The sequence below is a fragment of the Gallus gallus genome, chromosome 9, assembly GCF_016699485.2.
Source record: "Gallus gallus isolate bGalGal1 chromosome 9, bGalGal1.mat.broiler.GRCg7b, whole genome shotgun sequence".
Taxonomy (NCBI): Eukaryota; Metazoa; Chordata; class Aves; order Galliformes; family Phasianidae; genus Gallus; species Gallus gallus.
This window is the reverse complement of record NC_052540.1, coordinates 14,646,398-14,667,791: the sequence shown is the minus strand read 5'-3', so window position 1 is coordinate 14,667,791 and position 21,394 is coordinate 14,646,398. Positions and strand designations below refer to the sequence as shown.

Here is a 21,394-nt window from a genome sequence, read left to right as displayed (position 1 = left end):
TAACATGGCCGTTGCGTGCAGGGGGTTATCTGCGCCATCGGCGTGTATCCCATTGCAAACACCCACGCAGATCCGGGCTGGGGGGGGAGGGGAGGGGAGGGTGAGGGGTGGTTTCGCATGGGCTGGGCCGCGCCTTGGTTGCAGGTCACCTTAAACCATGGAAAGGCAGCGAGATGCACCCAGTAGCCCCCCTGCACCCACCATTTCCCCTGGGGACCACCAACACCCTTCCCCACACCCGTGCTCACACACACCCGGCTTTGGGCACCAAGGTCCCCCCTTCCCCTCTGCGAGGTGGCACCTCGGGGCACCCAGGCAAGGCATTCCAACAATGCTTTGGGTGCACCGAGTGCCATCCCCAACCCCCGCTCCCCAGCACCTGGCTGCGGCTCGGCGGTGCCATGCGGTTGCACAACCCCTTTGCTGTGTGGGTGGGGGAAGAGATGCAGGGCTCGCCGCTCCCTGCCCGGGCATGAGTCACACAGTGCTCCCGGCACATCTGCTGCGGGGCGCGGGGGTGGCACGGGCTCGGCAGGGTACAGGGGGCACTGGGGCTGTGCCATGGGGTCACCCCAGTGTGTGCCATAGGAGCACGCATGCATCCTTCCTGTGCGTGTCAGGAACGCCTGTGTGTGCTGGCAGCAACCCAGGAGCTGGGCACGAGCACCCTCCTCCTCTCCATTGATTATTTTTATATATATTGATATATAATATATATATAATATAATATATATATATATATTAAAATTACATTTCTCTTTACAAAAACAATTCAACATCGGGCCAAGGGACGGAGCTCATCTCCTCAGCCAGGGCGCAGACCCCCTGGCACAGGGGCTGTGGCATAGTCTCAACCGTTGGGCAGGGTCCCTTTTGGGGTGCCCCCATCCCCCAGGTGGGGCTCAGTCCAGAGTCCAGCAGCGGGCAGTGGGATTGGGGAGGTGACCCCGCAGCGAGATGCCTGCTCTGGGTCCGGCCTCGCTCACCTGGTCCCCGCTGTCACCGCCTGCAAGGAGAGGACATCAGATCAGGGGGGCGACGGGGTTGGAACCCATCCCCAAAACAATATTATTCATGGACCTACTTCTGCCTGGAGGAGCTGTAGGGGTCGAGGAGGTGGGAGCTGGCCTGCGCCAGGTTCCAGTCGAACATCTCCAGCACCCGGTGGCACTCCACGCGGGACTTCAGCCCCAGGCAGAAGAGCTGCTCCACCTGCAAGGGGACACAGGACATAAGGGCTGGGGTGTCAGGGATTGTTCCCACCCTCCTGGCAGCGGGTGCTGCAGCACGCTGTACCTTCAGGTACTGGATGGCACGTTGAACATTCCAGCCGTGGTTCTGCAGGGCTGCCTGGCACTCCTCGGTGGTGACACCATGCACCGTGTCCTGCACCTGGGGAAGGACGGAGGTCAGCACGTGCCACCGCAGGCAGCACAGAGTTGGGGGGTCAGGGAGACACTATGGCTGCCACCCCCACGGCTCCATCCCCAACCAGGAGCTGGGCACCAGCAATGAGGAGTCAACGTGGTATTTCTGCCTCCTGGGCTGGGGTGACAGCCACCTTCCTCCCAGTCCCATGGGTCCAACTGCGGGTAGGGCTAATTTGGGTTAAAAGGGCCCTCAATCCCCACGTGGGAGCTGCAATGACACCCCTGAATGCCTTGTAGCCACCCTCTGCAGGTTGAACATTGGGAAACTGAGGCACAGGGTGGGGACACCTTTTGACCGTGGCCACCTGGACAAAAGCCACCACGTCCCTCCTTACCAGCCGGATCTTCTCTGAGGGCCGATAGCCATCTGGCCCATCGTACACGATCTTCTGGAGACTGCAGGAAGCTTTTACCAAGCACTTGGGCCCGAGGTTGCTGTTGTTGGAGGAAAAGTTGGCCTTGTAGTCGGGCTGCTGCTGCACCATGGGCCGGACTGTGGCCGTGGTGACCACGCGGGACGCTGGTGCCTCCTCGGGGCTTTTGGCCTCCTTGAAAAACTTCTCATACTTGTCCAAGTAGGCAGGGCGCTCGGGCAGCAGGTAGTAGTGGGTGCTGCTGACCTTCTGCCCATCCTTCACAATGGGCAGGATGCAGGGTCCCTTGGAGCAGTCCTTGCCCTGCGCCTGGATCACTTTGGGGGTGGCGTATTTGGGGTCCAGGGCGAAGCTCTGCGTGGTGGGCATGGGTTTCCCTGGCGACGTGGATAGGCAGGAGCAGAGGGCAGCCCGCTGCTGTGGGGAGCCCACCTGCAGGGCCATGGGGCTGGGCGTCCGCGAAGTGGGCTGAGACAGCGGGTCCCGAGGGGGGATTTGGGGTGGCCGGTCCTCTTCGCCCCCCGAGGCTGGGGACAGCTCTCCAGACCAACGCCCGGGTTCATTGCGGCGCAGCGGCCGAGGCGGAATGGGGACGCGGGGTGGGATTTGGGGTTTGTCGTCAGCCAGGCAGGCGGATGGCCCCCGGGGCACGTTAAACCTCTTCATGCACTCCTGCTGCAGCTCCTGGAAGATCTCTGTAGTCTGCGTCAGGCTGGGCTGCTTGGTGTCTTTGGGGGGCAGAAAGAGGTTGTCCTCCAGCCCCGCTGCCCGCTCGCCCTCGTCCACGAAGCCGTAGTTGGTCTCACCCCGCTCGCGTGCGCTGGGAAGGCCAGCACGGCTGCCCTGCCGCCCCAGGGGGCTGTTGATGGAGCACACCTCGAAGTCATCCTCGTCCTGTGCCACGTCATCGTAGGCAGGTGGCGGGGGCAAGGGCCGGGCGTCCCAGTCCACCACTGGCGTGGGGTGGAGGGGCCGGGGCAGGGCTCGTGTGGGGCTTTGCGGGGGAGTTTTGTCCAGCAGCGAGAAGGCCTCCATGGCCAGCTTGGCGAGGGAGGGGGCCGTCAGCTCCCCGACAGGTGAAGGGGTGGTGGGGGGCACCTCCTCCCCAAAGTCAATGAGGGTCACCTCGCCGCTCGTTGGTCCCTCGCTGGGTGACCGGCCGGGTTGCCGCTCACCCACCTTGGTGCCCGGCACGCGGGCAGAAGGCTTGGCAAGCCGCAGGCCCTTCCCCGGGCCTGGCTTCTTCAGGCAAAGCTTTCGGATGCCGGCTGACAGGCCCTCGTCCTCCTCACTGACCGGGTCGTAGGAAGGCTCTAGGAAGCAAAGGAGAAAGCAGTGAGCATCCCGATGCACTACCCGTCAGCACACCCATCCCGTGTCTCCAGCTGGTGCCAACCTCAGAGGTGACTCCAGACCCCAACTCCTTCCCAAAGCCACAGCAAGACCCCAGACAGCTCCCCCCAGCCCCGTAGCACAGCAGCCTCAGCCACCCCTCATCCCGCTCTCTGGGCAGGGTCCACGGTGAGCCAGGAGGTGAGGACCCCCCCCTGCTCCACAGCCACCCCAGTGCATGCCATTTCTGGAGGCCGGGGACACAGTCCACGGGGGGCAGAGCCGTGCTGTCACCCCCAGGTGCCCAGCAGCACCTGCACGTGCCACCGGTGAGAGCAGGAGGCGAGCACGCAGCACACCCCGAGTACCTTGAAAGAAAGGAGCTAAGAGAGAAGAGAAGGGGCACGAGCAGGGCTGGCGGCTCCCAGAACAGCCCGACTTACTGGTAAGCAGGATGGAAGGCTGAGGCGGGCGCGGAGGCGGCTGCCCTGCAGGAGGAGAAGAGAGAGCCCGAGAGCAGGCGGGACGCGGGGTGAGCGCGCGGAGCAGGCGGCAGCCGGGGCGGCTGTTAGCAGGAGCATGGCGCATGCTTCGTCCCCCCGCACCGCTACTGGACAGCAGCAGGTGCCGGTGGGCCGCCCCAGTGGGTCGTGGGGTTGGGGGGTACAGAACTTGCACGGTGTTGGCTGCAACCGCGCCAGTGAGCCGCTCTGCCCCGGGGAGGGGATGAGGGGCCCGGCCGAAGGCCAGCGGGGCAGAGTCCAGTCCGGAGGGGCCGGGCAGAGACGCCCACAGTGGTGCTGGCAGTGGCACCGGGCAGGGTGACAGCGCATGCTGGTTCCCCACCACCGGGGCTGCAACAAGCAAATGGCAGCAGAGACAGAGCAGAGGAGACAGAGGGACAGTCCTGCCCACCGCCCAGGCAGAAGGGTGCACAGAAGGGACTTGGTGCAGCTGACAGGCTGGAGGTGGGGGGCGAAGGGGTGAAGACGCTTACTTTTAGCCCTTCCTGGGAGCTGGGTGGGTCTGGCAGTGCTCAGGTCCACTCCTAAAACGTCAGGAGGGTCCATGGGATTTCCCAGGTACAGCCTGGGAGGAGAAAGAAGAGAGCAGCGGGGAATCAGTGGGATGCTGCACCTTCCCGGGCACACGGGACACGTCTGGTTACACACCCAGCACGCTGCAACATACAGTAGGAGGCTCACCCTGCCCCCTGCTGCAGGATGGTGACCCCACAGCTCCGTGGAGAGAGGTACATCCCGACCGCTGCGTCCCTGTGGTGCCAAGTGCCCGTATGCCGCATTTTACGAGGCTGCTGGCTCTACAGCACAGCCCCTTGTGCTGCCCCGGTGTCACCCATCCCCTCCCTGCCTCCGGCACAGGGCACCCACACGTGGGGTACCGAACCCAGAGCAGCGCGGTGGGAGGCCCGGGCGAGCCGTCGCAAGCCAGGCATGGCGAGGCAGAGAGCCGGCGCAGCCCGAAGGCCTGGGCGTGTGCCGAGCTCGGTGCGTTCTCTGCGGCCCGGACGGCACGTACCCAGGGCGCGTGCCCACGCAGCCGGGCGCGGGGAGACCTGCCAGGGCACGAGGCACGGCCGTGCGCCCGGCGCCTCGACAAAGCACTCCAGGGGCCGCCTGCACAGCCCCGGCACTGGGAGCCCTGTTGTATTGGGGCTGGGGTGCCGTGGGTATCACCATCCCGTGGGGTGGGAGCCGTGCAAGCTTTGTAGTTGCATCCTGCTCTTCACCAGACAGCCCTCCCACATCCCCCCATCCCTGAAGCTGGAGAGCTATAACCGTGCCCACAGCTTCCTGGGGTCTGCTGCACCCCAGGATCCAGTGCACCACGCCCAGCCCCAACGCTGCCCCGATCCTCCTCCAGCCCTGCCCCCATTACAAACCAAACAGGGTCAACTCTTGGTAGAGCACAGGCAGAAGAAGATGTAAGTTATGTCTACACGAAGCGCCAGCAGCTGTGATATTGTCACCTCTGGGGTGACGTTTCCCCTGTCCCAGTGCTGCCAAGCACCAAGGGGTCTGCGGGGCTGGGAGAAGGGCTCCGTGCCCAGCCCAGCCCCGTGCCCCCACGCTCCACCCCATGCAGCACCCGACCCCGTTAGTGAGAAGAGGCGAGGGGGTTAGTCAAGCTGCGGGGACCCTGCCCAGAGCTGTTCCCAGCACAGCAAGGAGGGAGAGGAGTCGTAAGGGAGGAAGGCCAAGCTCGCTCCTTGCAGGGGGAAGGCGGGGGGGGGGAGGGTGGAGGGGTTGCAGAGAAGACAGAAAGTTTCTTACTCATCAATTTTATCGGGAAACCCCCAGCACTGCTGAGGGTTGGTGTCTCCATGGCCTGTGTGGATGAAGCTGTTTTTAAGCGGCTGGCTGATGTCATGGGCCGACAGCCCCGCCACCGAGGTCACCGTGTTGCGGGGGAACTGGCCCACTTTTAGGGTCCGCTTATTCTGACCCCGCCACCAGTAATTCTCGGCCCTAAGGAATAAAAAGGACCTTCGTTACTGAGGATGGCGTGGGGAGGGTGGCAAGACCCCAGAGCGTGGCGATGGGAGGGGGACAGGGCCCTGCCCCAGTGACATAGGAGGAGCGAAGTGACTCAGCCTATGACACGCAGGCAGGCAGTGGCACGGCTGGGGAGGGTGCCCAGATCCTAATCTTGAGCCCTGAGCCCCCCCAGGCACCAGATGCCGGGAGGGGGCAGAAACCAGCACATAGGGGATGGGGGCGGTAAGGAGCAGAGCTCCTTGTAGGATGCATCCCCACACACCCTGAGATGCTCAGAAGCCCTGGGCATGGGGCTGCCGTCACTGGGGATGGAAGAAGCAATGGCCATGGGACCAAGAGCCTGGGTGCTGATGCTGAATCCCCAGATATCCCAGTGCCCATAGGGGAAACCCAGCTGAGGACATCGGGCTGTGGGATCTCCCTTGTTTCCTTCCTCCCCTTCAGTGGAGCCCCATGTGGAGTGAGCCTCCTCTGACTGTCGGGGGGATACCGGGGTCCCAGCAGAGCCCAGTGCTGCCCCAGGACACAGCCACCACTGGGGCAGCACAGCTTTAGGAGGGAACAAACTTAGGAAGGGAACTCCGGGGAAGGCCCCCCAGGCAGCACCCCCCCAGCCTCTCCCCATCCCGTACCCCCTCACCCCCTCCCACCCCGTGCACCGGGGGATGCCTGCAGCCCCGCACTCCCTGGGCAGGCAGCGGAGCCTCGCAGGGGGTGGCACAGCTGCCGGCGCTGCCAACCCGGCCAGGCTGGCACGGGCCCCGCGGTTTCCTGGAGTCACCTGTGAGTCACCCGCGGCCACTAGCTCAGCCCTTTTCCTGTTTACCTTCCCCGCTCGCCGCCAGCCAGCCGCATTACTCAGCGCCGGGACCCCTCGGCGAGGGCACCGGGCACCCCCTCTCGCCCGCAGCGCACCGCGTCGGGCTGCCGCGTCCCCTCCCGGGAGGTTCCCGTTCCTTCCCCTGCTCCCGCAGAGATGCTGCGGCCGCGCTGCCCCGACCCCGGCGCTCAAACCCCCGGCACAAACCTGCTCCGTGCCCCGCATCCCTGCCGAAAGCCCCCTCCCCGGGCCTTCAGGTAGGTCCTGCTGCCGTGCGCACGGAGCCGGGGGCCCCTTCCCCTGCCCACACACACGTACGCACACCCGGCGCTGGTTCAAACGACATGCAGGGGCTTGAAAAAGGGGTGGGGGGTGTTGACGGTGCCCCGGGGCGGCCTCAGCGGGGCCGGATGCAGCCCCCGGAGAAGCCCCCCGCCCACCGCCCCCTCCCTGCCCCGGCTCCCCACAAAGGGAAACTGAGGCACGGGGCGAGCCCCCCCCCCAATCCGAACAGCAGCAGCACCACCACCACGAAGCCCCACCAGCCCTACCCCACGCCCCTGAGTCGCAGAGCCACCCCGACACCGCGCCTCCTGGGGGAACACAGGCACGCGAGGCTGCACGCAGCCCCTCCAGCCCAACGGCACCCCCAGAAGCACCGCATCCCCATCCCCGCCCCCACCCCCGGTGCCCCTCACCGCCGTGCAGTTCATCCGGGGCCGGCAGCGCGGTGAGCGCGGCAGCAGCGGCCCCGCAGCGCGCCCGTGATGCACCGGGGACGATGTGCGCGCAGTGGCCCGGCCGCGCCGCCCTCCGCCGCTCCTTTCCCTCCTTCCCTCCCTCCGCCGACGCCGTTTCCCTTCCCTTCCCCTCCCCTCCCCTCCCTGCAATTAAACCACCGCCAGACCCTGGGCAAGAGTCATCGGGGAGCAGCCGGGGGAGAAAGCTGGTCCCTGCAGCCACACAAATCCGGCCTGATTCACCGTGCCGGAATGCGGGGAGCCAGCCCCAGGGGAGGGGGGCAGAGGGGAAGGCTGCGCCTTTCTCCTCGCCTCCACCCCACTGTGGGGCCAGCAGGGGGGCTGGCACCCTGTGCGACACCGGGGAAAGGGACGCTGAGTGCCTCCGGTGTGTCCCTCGGGGACAAAGGATCCCAGAGGGGATGCTCTGAGGACGGGCATCCGGGGACCCAGTGTCACCCACCCTCCCAGCCTGGAGCCAGGGACCTCCACGGTGGAGAACAAGGGCACGGGGCAGGATGGAGCAGCCACTAAGCAAAGGCTCGGAGCAGGAGCAGAGGTGGCACTGAGGCCCTGGTGACAGTGGCACGTCCCCGTTGCTATCAGCAGGGAGCGGCTGCCTGGCAGCTGTGTCCCAGGGCAAGGCCGTGGGGTGAGTCAGCGGGGACAGGCGCTGTGGGGCAGCCACGCTGCCCACGTCAGGGGGGGCACAGAGCCCCAAACTCCCCACAGCTCTGCCCGCCGCTCCCCATCCTTGGCTGCCAGCCCCCACCTGGGGGGGGGCTGTGCTTTAGGGGTCGTGCTTTACAGGACTGGCTGAAGGTCCCCCCCCCCCATGCACTACCTGCCCTCGATGACCGTGATGATGTCGTTCATCTGGATGTGCAGCTTGTCGGGCTCCTCGAAGTCCTGCAGAGCCCTCATGTCGGTGGGCTGGGCCTGCAGGGATGGTGGGGTGAGTGCATGGGGACGCAGCATCTCCACGTCCCCCTTCACTCTGTACTGGGAAGGGGCAACGAGGGCCACCTGAAACCCTCCACCCCACACCTACCTCCACCAGGAAGTCACGCAGGGCCACGAAGGTGGGCCGGTCCTCAGGCTTATGGGCCCAGCACTGCAGCATGACATTGTAGACATCCTGGGGACAGTCCTCGGGCCGCGGCAGCCTCTCACCCTCCTTGTCAATCTTGTGTAGGATCTGTGGGGCAAGGCAGTGCCGTTACGGGACAGTGTGTGCCACAGGGGTGGTGTGGGGAGCTGTAGATAAGGGGCTTGCTGCACCCACCTGGCTGCCATTGAGGCCAATCCATGGCTCCTGCCCGTAAGTGAACATCTCCCACAGTGTCACCCCAAACATCCAAGTGTCACTTGCGTGGGAGAAGGTGCGTGTCTTTAGGCTCTCAGGAGCACACCTGCATAGGGAAGGGTGTGAGCATCATGAGGGGTGGACCCCCAGATCCCCCTCCCCAGATGGACCCCCCAGCCCAAGCTCACCAGGCGAAGGGCACCTTACGATGCTCCTGCATCACGTAGTGGTCGTCATTTTTGGGCAGAGCCCTCATCAGCCCAAAGTCCCCAATCTTGACCTGCTCATTGGAGGCGAGCAGGATGTTGCGAGCAGCCAGGTCTCGGTGGATGAAGCGCTTGGACTCCAGGTAGGCCATGCCTTTGGCCACTTGGATGGCATACTGGCACAGCGTGGAGATGAGAAAATGGCCCTGGTTCTTCCGCAGACGGTCCAGAAGGGAGCCCAGAGGGGCCAGCTCTGTCACCTGGACCACAGGAAGGGGATAGCAAGGCGGTCAGGCTGGGGACACCCCATTTTGGGATGTTTTCTGTTCCCCAGTCTTGGCACCACTGGAAGAGGACTGCAGTGGAGTCCATTGGAGGTGGGCTCCATGCCCACTTGGCCCCACACACGGCACCACCTGACAGCAGCAGCCACGGGATGGGGCTGGTCCTGCTGGGGACTCACCATCTTCATGGGGTGGGAGAGCACCACGCCGTAGAGGCGGATGAGGTTCTTGTGGTCCAGCGAGTGCATGGCGTTCACCTCGCGGATGAAGTCATCCAGCACCTCCGGCTGGCTTAGCACATCCGTCTTCAGACACTTCACAGCCACGTTGAGCTACGGCCAAGAGAAGGGGTGAGCCACGGAGCGTGGACAACACCTTCCTGGGGGGCGTCCCTGTGCCCAGACCCCCACCACCAGCGCAGGGTTTTGGCACAGGCGCGTGCCCCTCACCGTCTTGCCAGCAGGCGTGCACCACTCTCCACGACGCACGACGCCGAAGGAGCCATCACCCAACTTCTCGAAGAGCGAGAGGTCCCGCTCCCTGATGAGGCAGGTGAGGGAGTGCTGGCCCCCCGTGTCCGGGGGGGGTGGCGTTGGGGGCTTGCGGAAGGTGCTGTGGGGCTGAGGCGGCAGCTCCGAGTCAGGGCGCTTCCCGCTGAACACCTGCGGCGTGCGGAGGGGCAAGATGTGGGCCTGGAGACACCCACAGGTCCTCCCTTGTGCCAGGGGTGGCCAGAACCTGCCTCAGCTCCCCGTCCCCACCACTGAGAGCTGTCGGTGCCCTGCTGGTGCCAGGCAGATGGGTCGCCCCATCCACCTCTTTGGCCCTGCACAGGCTGTTCCTTCTGAAACCCTACTCATGACCCCACACGGTGTTTCCCCAGCGGGCGGCGTGCTGAGCAGCACTTCTAGATGGACGGAGGAGGCTGCCCTGCAGTAGCCAGAAGTCCCAGAGGCGTTCCTCGGCCAGGCTGTGGGCACATGATGTGCCTGGGCAGCGTTCCAAGAGAAACCTCCAGCGCAGTGACACATCCCCGCAGCAACGTGGGCCTTGCGACACGCGCTGCTGCTGCCAGCCGCCCAGAGGGGTCGGGGACGGGCTCTCCTCCCCACCAGCTGGCACTGGGCACGTCGCCCACGGGAAGGGGTCTGTCCTGGCTCACAGCTGGCACCTGCACGGGGAGCGCGGGGGCTGGGGCAGGCATGTGGCTGCGGTGGGAGGTGGCATTTCTCTGCCTGGCACAAGGCTGAGTCGCCTTCTATTAAAAGCCAGGCACAGCTTGGCTCAGCCCAGATGAGTCACAGAAGGGAGAGGCCACGACCCAGCGCTCAGCTGGTGAGCACACAGGCCATTTGGGGCCGCGAGGTGCCCGGGGGTGCAGCATCACCGCTGTTGGGGAAGGGTCCCTGGATCCCCCGGCCTGGTGCTGCCAGGGGCTGAGGCAGACAGAGGGCTGCAGAGCCCACGGGGCTGGCAGAGGCTCTGCTACTAATTAGCTCTGAATGAGTTTCTTGGAAAAAGAGGCAAATCACAGGAGGGGAATGAATTTCCTGAGTGCCGATCCCAGCTGAGAAGTGACCCAAGAGCTGCGTAGGGCTGGGGCATGTTAGCCATACCTTGCTCATCCAAGATTTCCGCTTGCACATGGCTTTCCTCCGCTTCACCGCCTCCCACAGCCGCCGCTGGCCTGGGGGATACAGGGACGGTCAGTGACACAGGGCCCCTCTTGAGAAGAGCCACCCTCCAGCCCTTGGGACCACGTGTTCCTCCAGACTCCGCAAATGCTGCATGGCAGCCACAAAGGGGTGCAGGGGGAGGTTGAGGGAGGAGGATGTACGCACCGGGGCGCCCCATGCCAATCTTCTCCAGATCCTCATTTTTGACATACTCGAAGTGGGACAGGCGGGTGACGTTGAGTTCGTCCCGGATGCGCAGGAAGTATTGCTGCAGCTGCAGCTCAGTCAGCAGCTCCAACAGCCAGTCCGTGCCCTCTTCTGCCTGCATGCTACAGCTCAGCTTCTGCCAGACAAGGTGCCGGGTTAGTGGGGACCCTGCGCTGCTCCCCAGCGTTCCCCAGGAGCCCAGCCCTGTCCCACCTGTGTGCCAGAGGGGCTGGGAGCCGGGGCTGCCCCCTGCCCCAGTGGGGATGCCAGGGATACTCATGGGACTCATCTGGTGCAGAACCCATCCTGGGCTTTGCTCCCTGCCAACAGGACCCACGGAGAAGGGCATGAACCCATAGTGCCTACGGTCCTAATGAAACACCACCCTGTGCCACACGTACCCAGGCAGCGGTGCCACGGATGGAGGAGAGGCAGAGCCCCAAGGCATGGCACAGATGCCCCTAACACTGTCCCCACACTGCATGCTGGCACCTTACAGACATAAGGGACAGCTGCACCTGGCACCACACATGCACATGGGGCACCCCATGCCTGGCCCCCAGCCACGCTCCCTGTGCCCAGCTGCTGAGGGCGGAGGTGGCAGCTGTTCCCTGCAGGGACAGACACCTCAGTTCTGTCCTGGTGCCATAAGGCGGTGGCACAGGAGGGGATAGATGGAGACACAGAGCCGTGAGTGTGCGGGGAACGAAGGTCCCCAGGGTGTCATCGTCACCTCCCCGGAGCTGTGCCGGGGCATGGAACCCCCAACACCACAGACCCTCGTGTCCCCCAAGTGCCCCCCTTGCCGCACCGCACCTCGCTGTCCCCTCTCTCCTCCCCACCATAACCGCAGCCTTCCAGGAAGGGACCCGGCTCAGCCTCCCGCCTCCAGCAGCCGGAGGGGACGTGGGAAAGCCCCTGTGCCGGCCCCACAGCAGGGCAGCCCCGTCCATCCTCCCCTTTCCCTGGGGAGACGACGTGGCCCCCGGCCCCCTCACCATCTGCGTCCCGGCCGCGTCACCGCCATCGCAGCCCTCGGCTAAAAATACGGCGGGCACGGAGCACGCGGGGGCACTGCGGCCAAAGGAACCGCCGGCTCACAGCACGGGGCCACCCGCGGCACTGGGGGGGTGACGGCCACTTACTCGGTAGACGCGGAAGCGGGCGAGGAAGGGAAAGGAACGGCGCAGAGTCTCAAAGCGTCGCATCCTGTTTGGCTGCAGCCTCGGCCCCACGGCCCAACGCGCTCAGGGTACCCCTGCGGGTGCCAATGTCCTGGGGGCACAGCGAGCCCGGCAGAGCCAGGGAACCTACGAGGGTGTCAGCCCGGCTGGGTGACGGCTTGCTGGATGCCACCCGGGTACGGCCACCCCACGCATCCCACAGCACGCGCAGAGGGCTCGGGGCATCCCTGCGGCACAGGGGCCGGCAGCAGGACGCAGCGCTGCGCTTCTCCTCCTCCTGCTTCCGTCGTGCCCTCCTTCCCGGCCGTCCTGCCCTCCCCTTCCCAAACGCAATAGGGTTGGAGCTGCGGCGTCGGCGTTTTCCCGACCGGTGCCCACGGGTTCGCTCCCCGGCAGTCGCTGTCTGTGGGTCCTGGGGCTTCGAGCGGCGGCCCGGCCCGGCTCCTGTCCCAGGAGGGTTTATTTTAGCTGCGCGTTGGCCCGGCTCTGGGCCGTGCGCCCAGGGGGCCGGGCTCCGATCAATGTGCTGCTTTCTCTCTTGTTCGGCGGGTGCTCGGCAGCTGCACCGCCTGGGAGAGCGGACCCCGGCTCCCATTGCCATGGAAACTCGCTCCGGCCTTGGGAAAAGCTCCCAGGCCTCAGTTTCCCCCCTCAGGAAGCGAGGTGGGAGGGGGGACATCCGGCCCTGTGCTCCCAAAGGGGAGGCGGTGGGCATGGCGCCAGGGTGATGGGCACCGTGCCGCTGCCCCACGAGCCACAAGGGACAGTGGGTGTGCTGCCAGCCCCACAAACCCACCCGGCTGCCAGACCCTGCGGGGTGCTGGGGGATGTAGAGACGGACCCCTCCACAACCACCGGTGTGCCAAGGTGACATGGGACAGGCGGCTCTTGTTGCATTGTGGCCATGCCCAAAGAGCTTCCGCCGTGGCTTCCAGTGCCGGGATCCCGGCTGGCACCCGGCACAACGGCCCCATTGAGCAGGGACAGACGGGCACAGTGCCCTCGGCACCAAGCTCTGCCACGCGCCAGCTCTCCGCCTTGGAGACACCGCGGGTGTGGAGGTTCCCTGTCCCACTGAGCAGCCCCCAGCACCCTCTGGTACCCCCAACACCTGGACAGGGCTGCCCAGCCACATTCCAGCTGCGCACTCCACCTCGGTTCCCCTCCTCGCAACGGGTCCAAGAGCACAGGGGCAGCACCACCACCTCAGCCCCCGGCACCCGAGCGGGGTGGGAGCCCCCAGAAGCTGTGGGGCACAAACCACAGCCTCCACCACCCAAGGAGACAGCCAAGAGCCACGGCACAGGGGCAGGGGGATGGATGGAAGAGGTACCCACGCACACACCTGCAGCGCTGGGATGCACCCTACGTGCACACACGCTCCTGCGCGGGCGGTGACGGCTCTCACGTGCACCTCAGGACCACACGCACGCAATCCTGCAACCACACGCACCACGCACACACCCCGACACGTGCACGACCGCAACCACACCTCCTTCTCCCCTTCCTTGCACTCAAACACATCACCTCCGTGCACCCCTCCCCATCTCCCCCCCCTCCCCCCCCCACCCTGCAGCTACCGCCGTGCCCGGGCGCACGTGCACCAACACCCCGAGCACCGACAGCCCACCACCCTCTCCGACTGACGCACGTCTGGCTGCACGCCCGCACACGGCTCCTGGGCACCGCGGGCATACACCCACGGCACCGCGCAACGTCACGGCTCAGCCCACGGGCTCAGCCCCGGGCAGCACACGCAGCGCCAGCGTGACGCACGCCCTCCCGAGGTGACACGCGGGGGTGCACACGCACATCCCGACCCCACGCCGGACCCTTTCCCCGCGTCCGCGCACCCCACAGCCGTCACTCTCAGATGGGGAAACTGAGACGCGGGACACGAGTGGCACCAACACACAGCCAACCCCTTCGGGGGGGGGGGGGGGGGGGGCGAAGGGGCAGCCCCGATTTGCGCAGGGTGACCCCAGAAAGGGGACCATGGTGATGCAGATGGCCATCTGTGTGGCTGCCAGCCACCTGTGCTGGGCACCGTGCCCACCCTGCGGCAGCCCCTCCGTGCCCAACGCTGTGCCAGCACCAGCTGAGCCAGACACACACCGTGCCACCAAGAGGGGACGGCGCATGCCTCTGCGGGGACACCTGGGTCTGCATCCCAGCACTGCCCCCCAGTAACGCCATTCCTCCCCCTCCACCCCCATGCCCCACGCCTCAGTTTCCCCACGCATCAGGGAAGGAGCGCAGCCGCGCAGGGTGGCTGCTGTCCCCATGCCAATTCAAGGGGAGATGCCATGCAAGGGAGCACCACCGTGAGCCCCCTACGCCATGCCAGCCTTGAACCCACAAGCACCCTGGGGACGCCACGGGGGCCGTGCCACCGCTCCCCCCATCTCCCCCCACACTGACCCGCCGGCACGTCATGCCCAGAGTGACGTCCTGCTGGGGAGGCAGCCCCGGGCGACTGCTGCCCATCCGTGGGGCTCGCAGCCCGCTGCTGTCCGACAGGCTGTGGGGCAGGGGGGGCAGCATCTCCTCCTCCTCCTCGGCGCTGCTCAGGCGCTGGTAGTCACATCTCTCGCCCATGGCAGCGGCGGCGGGTGGGGGGCTCTGCGCCTGCCTGGGGGCGGCGAGGGCTGGAGCCGGGCACGGGATCACATGGCAGAAAGTTGCTGCAGTTCCGGAAAACAGCGAGAGGGTGAAGGTGACCGCGGTGATGGAGGGGAAGAGGGAGGGGGGAGGATGGATGCGGAGGGGAGGGGGAAAGAGAACGGGGAGCCCCCCAGGTACCCGTCCTCACCGTGGCACTGCTGTTCTCCTCCCAGCTCCGCAGCCTGCGTGTCCCCCCCAGTAGCCGAGCGTGGAGGCGGGGGCATTGGCGGTGGCATCACCGCAGCCCCCGTCTCCCCCCGGCTGGCACTGCGCAGCCCTCGTCAGGCAGAGGGGAGTAGTGGGGAGCACCACCCGGCGGGGTGGGGGATATGGAGGTCCCGTACCTATCCCCAGGGCCGGGGGGTGGGGGAGCGCGAAGCATCCCCAGCATCCCTCCTGCTGTGGGAGGAGGGGGAAGGGATGCGCGGGGAAGATGGCTGCTGCGCAGCACTGGCGCAAAGCTCAGCAGGGCAGGGAGCGTAGCCAGGTCCTGGTGTGACGGGGGAGCATGCGGCAAGGATACACCCTGTGATATCCCACCCCTAGCACAGAGCTGGGGAGCCCTGAGATGCTGCTTGTGCCTGCAGCCCTCCAACATCACATGCAGTCACAGTGGGAGCAAGTGGCACTGTGTCACCCCCCCCCCCCCCCCCCCCGAATGGGGACCTGTCACTATACTGTAAGAGCCCCCCGGGTGCAGGGGGGCTTACAGGGGGCTGAGTCGGAGCCACAAGACGGGGAGGAGGCGGAGCCTGGAGCTCTGCAGCCCCCCTGCACTTGTCTGTGCTTGGAGGCATCACACAACCCCAGGGACCAAAGGGCTCCTGGTGCCACCACCGCAGGGCACGACAACCCACCCCATCTCCTGGTGCCAATGCCACAGAGCATGATACCCTATTCTACCTCCCATTCTGTCCCCTAGAAACAAAACACACCCCAGCTCTTCCCCCAGTGATCCCTCCCCATCTCCTTGCCCCCTCCCCCCCCACGCACCCACAACCCCCGCTAAGCCGCGAGATGACCCCACGGTTCCAGGGCAGGGGGCACGAGCCCATCCCGCCCCCAACCTCCCAGCACACCCCATACCCAGGGGTGGCATCGGCCCCTCGGCGGCCCCTCCTGCCATACCACAGAGGTGAGCTCAGCACCAAGCTGAGCCTGCGGGCGCGGGGTGTGGGAGCAACAGCCACCTCCGCGCGCAGCCCCGCCGGCGTCACCGCCGTGACTGATGCACGTGCTATGCCACCTTCCTGCTGGCCCCGGCCGCACTGCCCATACACCCCTCCCTCTCCCCCCCAAAAGAACTTTCACCCAGTGCTGGCGGAGCAATGCTGCGGGGTCTGAGTGCTGTTCCCACAACCCAGGGTCACTCCGCACAGCCGGGTCAGGCTGTGCGCATGGCACGAGCCCTGAAATGCAGCGCTGGGAACCAAACCCCAATTGTGGGTTGAGAACCGAAACCCAACCCCAGCAAACACGGACCCACGGCTCAGCCAAACCCGAAGCACGAGCAATCTGGAGCAGGCGCACAGCATCACCCCAGGGGGTTCCCACCAAAACCGTGGCCGCTGAGCTACCCGTGGCGGTGACAGTCACACTGACCACGAAGTGTCCTCCCCACCACAGGACACCCCATCACTCCAGGCAAGTCACCGTCACCCTTGTCCCCACATCCCTCCTGGTGTCCCCAAGGAGCAGGGCAGCAGCATCCCCCACGCCCACTCCATCCCCCTGCGGAGCTCCGAGGCAGGGGGGTCCGCACTCACCTTCAGCGCAGCACATCGCCCCGCTCACTGTCACATCAGGGCTGGGGCTCACCACCCTGCCTGCCTCCTTCCTGACAGCGCTGTCACCTGGAAGTGATGTCACCGGCTCCAGCAGCGGCACGAGTGGCTGTGCTCCGGGCTGGTTTGCTCAGCCCTGGCGGGGCCCCGGGGGTGGCCCCAAATGGCAGTGACAACACTCCGCAGGCTGGCTGCTCAGGTGCAGCCATGCACGCACACGCACACAGGGACACCTGCAGGATGCTGCTGCCCCACTCCCCCGTTGTGCCACCACGCGTCCCCTCCGAATCCCAGCGCGGTGTCCCCATACCGATGCACGTTCTGCCTCCCTTGCTGCTGGCACCCGGCACGGCTCTCTGGGACATCTCGGAAGGCCAGCACGGAGCGATGCTGACACCCGCGGTGGGGGCGGGCGGCGAGGACGGCACACTGGGTGCCCCGGTGCTGTGGGCTCAGTGCCACCGGAGCCCAGCGCCATGGCTTGGTTCTGCCCCAGCGCGTCTCCTGCTCTCCATGCAGCCATCAGCCCTCAGACCTGTCCGCAGCCTGGCAGTGCCCCCCCGCCCCGACAAAGCCCAGCGCAACCCCAATCCTCTCCCTAAGCCTCTTTTCTCCACTAAATCCCCTCCGTATGTCAGGTCGCAGCCCATCGCTCGCGGGAGCTGTTCCCCATCCCTGCACTCGCAGTAGGACCCAGCCCCGGTCTGGAATGCATCCCCAGGGTGGTGGGAACACGGTGAACTGGGCGCACAGGGGGATCTGGGACTCTGTCTCATCCCTGGATCTGTTTCCTCTGGTTGGTTTCAGGGCCCAACTGACCGCATTTTGGGGCAGAAAGGCAGGAGAGGCACAGGACAGCAGCCAGGCAAAAAGGCAAGGACACATGCATCAACTGTGGGCACCTAAAGCAAAGCAGCACCTCAGCACCCATCCGGAACCGCATGCCCAGAGCAGTGCCAGAGAACACATGGCACAGCCCAGCACTGCCACCTGATGGCATGGGGCTTGGCATCACTGAGCATCACCACCCTGGGGATGATGCCACCAAGGGACCCCTCTGCAATTGGGCACCCCAATGGAACACCAATCTGCCTGGCAGCCCCTGCACTCCTCTTACCTGTGCCGGGTCGGGCGTGCAGCTCGGGCCCCTTGGCAGCACCACTGTGTGCCCCAGCGTCCCCACGAGCCCAGCGGTGATGCAGAGGTGGCACAGTGTCACGGCTTCACCCACACAGCCATGGGAGTTGCAGGGCTCTGGTCACACTGCCCATAGGGTGCCCTGGGGAAGGAGAGGTCAAGATGGGACCCTGACAGCCCCACATCTGCCCACCCTACAACCAAACCCAGGGGCAGCACCAAAATGCCCACCCACAGTTCGCTGGCTACGGAGATGTGCTTCTACCTGGGGGCACATTGGCCGTGGAGCACCAACCTCACGCACAGGGGTTCTGCGTACCCACGGTCCTCCCATCCCCACCACGATTACAGCACCTGGGCATGTCCAAGAACACCAAATCTGCCCCCACGTGCCCAGCGCTGGGAAGGGGCCTCGGTGCCAAGCAGAGCAGCACCTTGGCCAGACCACGGAGCATCTGGCTACTCATTAGCACTAATTGGCGGCGGTCTAATGGGCCAGGCAGCAGTGTGGGCAGTGCCCCCTGGCGCTGCTCAGTCAGAGCAGGATCGCAGCGAGCCCAGAGCAAAGCTGGAGGGGAGGCTGTGCTCCCCACAGTGCACAGGGCACCTAAGGGAGGCCCTGCTCCTTGCGTTAGGCTGGGATCGAGAGGAACACCAGGGTCAGGGGTACAGGCACAGCCCTACACGCTGCCCCAAAACCCTGTACACCCACATCAAGGGCTGCCCCCACCCCGAAGAAGCATTTCTCTCCTGGGGTGCAGCACCCCAGCAGCAGCAGGGGACGGAGCCGCACGGTCTCGCCCGCTCCCGCGGCACCACACCTGCAGGAACCGGTGGTGCAGGAGGTGCAGCCGCCCCATCCCCTGCATGCACAGCCCCATCCCCTGCAGGCACGGCCTCCCCAGCACCGCTGCCCCCCAGCTCTCCTCCATCTGCAGCTGCTGCACCATCCCAGTGCCGCGGGGTAAGGGCTCTGCCCCAGCCTGGGATGCTGCCAGGGGCTGGAGGCAGGGAGGGAAAGCTTTTCCCTGTGCTTTAGGGAGGGAGGGCGAATGGGGGACAAAGCCCTCTCCAGCCCCAAACCCACTCTGCTTTGAGGAAGGTGCAACGAGAGCGCTGTTTCTCAGAGCATCCCTAAAATACATCAGCGGATGATGCTCTCCAGGAACGTCCACCTACAAATCAGAGACAAACTCAGTGGCCCGGGACAGGATGGGGCTCATGACACCCCCACCCACAGTGCCTCAAGGACGAGCACCCAGCTGACCCCCTCCCAGTGAGGTTCCACGGGTAGATCAGCCCCACAAGGCTCAGCCGCAGGGAACCTGAGAGCCCACACCTTCCTTCCCACCGTGCCCATACCCCAGGGGCTTCCCAGGGGAAACTGAGTCACGGCCGCCACCCCCATGCCCAGCCCCGGGCAGCAGCAGGAGTGGAGCGGGGGCACTGGTGGCCCCAAGCTGTTCCCATACAATCCCACCGGCACCAGGCCAATGAATGCCAGGCTAACGAGGCCTGGGGTGGCTCGAGGGGCTGCAAACAGGTTGTGCAGCCCAAGCCCCCAGCGTGCACCCTGAGGTGGGTTCGTGCGGGGCCACGGCTGCTCGGTGCCTTCCGCGGGGTGGGCTACATCCCAGACCCTCTCCACAAAGAGAGTCCCACTCCTGCACACCAAGGTGCCACTTCGCTCAGGCTGCAGCTTCAAGCAGGGTTTTACCAAAGCAGATGCCTTTTCCCACTCGCTTTACACCAAACCAGCCCGGCAAGGGTGCGCCTATGGGAACCCCACAGGAGGAGACCCACGGAGCCCGGACAGCAGGCAGGGACAGGGGCTGCGCCGGGGCGGCACCGCAAAGGTGAGCGCGTGGGGAAGTGCAGCGCCGGGCCGTGTCTCAGCCTGCCCTGGGTGCTGCACGGCCCCAGGGAGCCCCGTGCCCGGGGTCACCGCGTCTGGGCCAGGGGAGCGGGGCGACCGAGAGCCCCCTCGGGATAGCAGGCCGGGCAGGGTCCTCTCAGCGAGGCACCGTCGGGGTTAAGTTTTACAGCGCTCAAAAACAAGAGGCTGAAAAAGCAAGTCGATGCGTCTGGAGCGCTTTAGCGGGACAAACCTGCCCCGATGTGGCTGTGCTGTGGATGGAAGGTCCCTGCGCTGCGTGACGCGGCCGAGCAGGGGGCCATGCCCCGAGCACAAGGGTCCTCTGTTCGGTGCGCACAGCTCCCGGCGCCCGGGGAGGAGGGAGAGCGGAGCGGAGCTGCGCCCGCAATGCAAACCTCCCGCGGGGCACCGCTCGCCGGAGGGGGCCGAGCGGCCGCATCCCCGCAGTGCCGCAGGGCACGGCGCCAGCGCCGCAGCACCACTTCCACGTGCCGCGCCCGACCCCGACACCTCCACGTTCCATTCCCGGAGCCCGCTGCCCACCGCCCCACGAGCGATCCCGGCCCCGATGCCCGCACGCCGAACCCCCGTCCCGCATCGCCCTCACCTCTCGGCTCGCGGCCTCTGGTCCCGCGCGGGGTCCCGGCGCCGCAGGCACCATGCCGGGCGGTAGGGGAGGGGAGGGGAAGGGGGGTCTCCGCCCTCACACCCCGGCCTCGCGCCTCCGCGGGGGCCACGTGCCGGGGGGCTGCTCCTGCTCCCCGCGGTACCGCTCTCCCTCCTCCTGCACCCCGCGCAGCGCCTCGCCCTCCTCCTGCCGCCCCCTCCTGGCCCACCAGCGGGCTCTGCCCGGGGGGCTGCCCCCCTCCCCGCGCTGCCCGCGCTCCTGCTGCGCCCGGCGGCTCAGGCCCTGCTCCTGCCGCGCTTTGGGGCCGCGCTCCTGCACCCCGCGCCCGCCCGCCCTCCCCCGCCGCGCCCCGGGGCTGCCGCCCTCCGCGCCCCGCGCCGCCCTCCGCCCCCCGTTCCCCCACTGCTCGCGGGGTCTCCGCGCCGCCTTAACGCCCACGGCGGGGGCCGCCCGCTCTCCCCGCTCCTGCAGCCCCACCCGCACCCCCAGCGCCACCCGCTGCCACTGCCCCGGCCGCCCCGCGCCGCCCCCGGCCCCGCCGCTCTCCGCCTCCCTCCCGCCGGCCACCAGCTCCTGGCCCTGCGCTCCCAGCCCCGCTTCCTGCACGCCCTCCGCCAAACCCCCCGCTTCCTGCACCCCCGGCGCCACGCCGCCCCCTTCCTGCACCCCCGGGCTCAGGCCCCCGCCCTCCGCTACCCCCGGCCCCCGGATGGTGCCCCTCCGGCCCCGCAGCGCCGGGGGCTCCGCTCGGCAGCGCCCGGTCCCGCTCCCGGTCCCGGCCTCCCCTCCGCCGGGAGCTCCCGGGGCGGCGCGCCGTCCGCCCGGCCCCGCTCTTAAAGGCGCCGCGCCGCCGCCTTACGTAACGGCGGGGGTTGGAGGGGGGGGGGGGGTGGAGTAGGGAGGGGAGGCGGGGGTGCGTGGGGCGGTGGGCATAGGCGTAGGGTGAATGAGTCCGGCCGGATGGGTGGATGGATGGAATGATGGATGGACGCACGGACAGGTGCAGGCGCGGACGGATGAGGGGTGCAGGGGCGCACCCTCCCGCTGCGGCACACGCCGCGTGGCCCGAGCACTGCGGCCCCGGGGCTCCGCAGTCACTGCAGGGACAGGAGCGCTGCCAGGCTGATACGGGGAACGGCAGGCAGGGTGCCTGCAGAGCTTGCTAATGGGAGGATGCGCTGCCTCTCTGGGCAGGCTAGACCGGACTCTGGGCACCTGATGGAGCTG

The 21,394-nt window shown here is 66.7% G+C and overlaps 1 protein-coding gene across 10 annotated transcripts; it reads right to left on the bottom strand.

Annotated features, from left to right (window-relative positions):
• Window positions 1–717: 717 nt before the first annotated feature.
• Window positions 718–20,340, bottom strand: TNK2 (tyrosine kinase non receptor 2). 10 transcript variants are annotated; one of them, XM_046898484.1, is made up of 17 exons: window positions 16,509–16,569; window positions 14,500–14,762; window positions 10,853–11,030; window positions 10,628–10,698; window positions 9,461–9,673; window positions 9,191–9,343; window positions 8,710–8,987; window positions 8,501–8,627; window positions 8,267–8,413; window positions 8,060–8,154; window positions 5,431–5,625; window positions 4,134–4,225; window positions 3,505–3,624; window positions 1,766–3,117; window positions 1,297–1,392; window positions 1,085–1,212; window positions 718–1,006 (listed from the first exon to the last, which is right to left on the bottom strand). In XM_046898484.1, the coding sequence occupies exons 1-17, from the start codon at window positions 16,522–16,524 to the stop codon at window positions 1,000–1,002; spliced, it is 3,531 nt and encodes a 1,176-aa protein (XP_046754440.1). In that variant the 5' UTR covers window positions 16,525–16,569; the 3' UTR covers window positions 718–999. The 10 variants fall into 10 exon arrangements, with proteins under 10 accessions (XP_046754440.1, XP_004943402.2, XP_015146941.2 ...); XM_004943345.5 differs by lacking the exon at window positions 16,509–16,569 and adding an exon at window positions 14,891–15,203; XM_015291455.4 differs by lacking the exon at window positions 16,509–16,569 and adding an exon at window positions 14,891–15,203 and having other exon boundaries at window positions 3,580–3,624.
• Window positions 20,341–21,394: the final 1,054 nt, after the last annotated feature.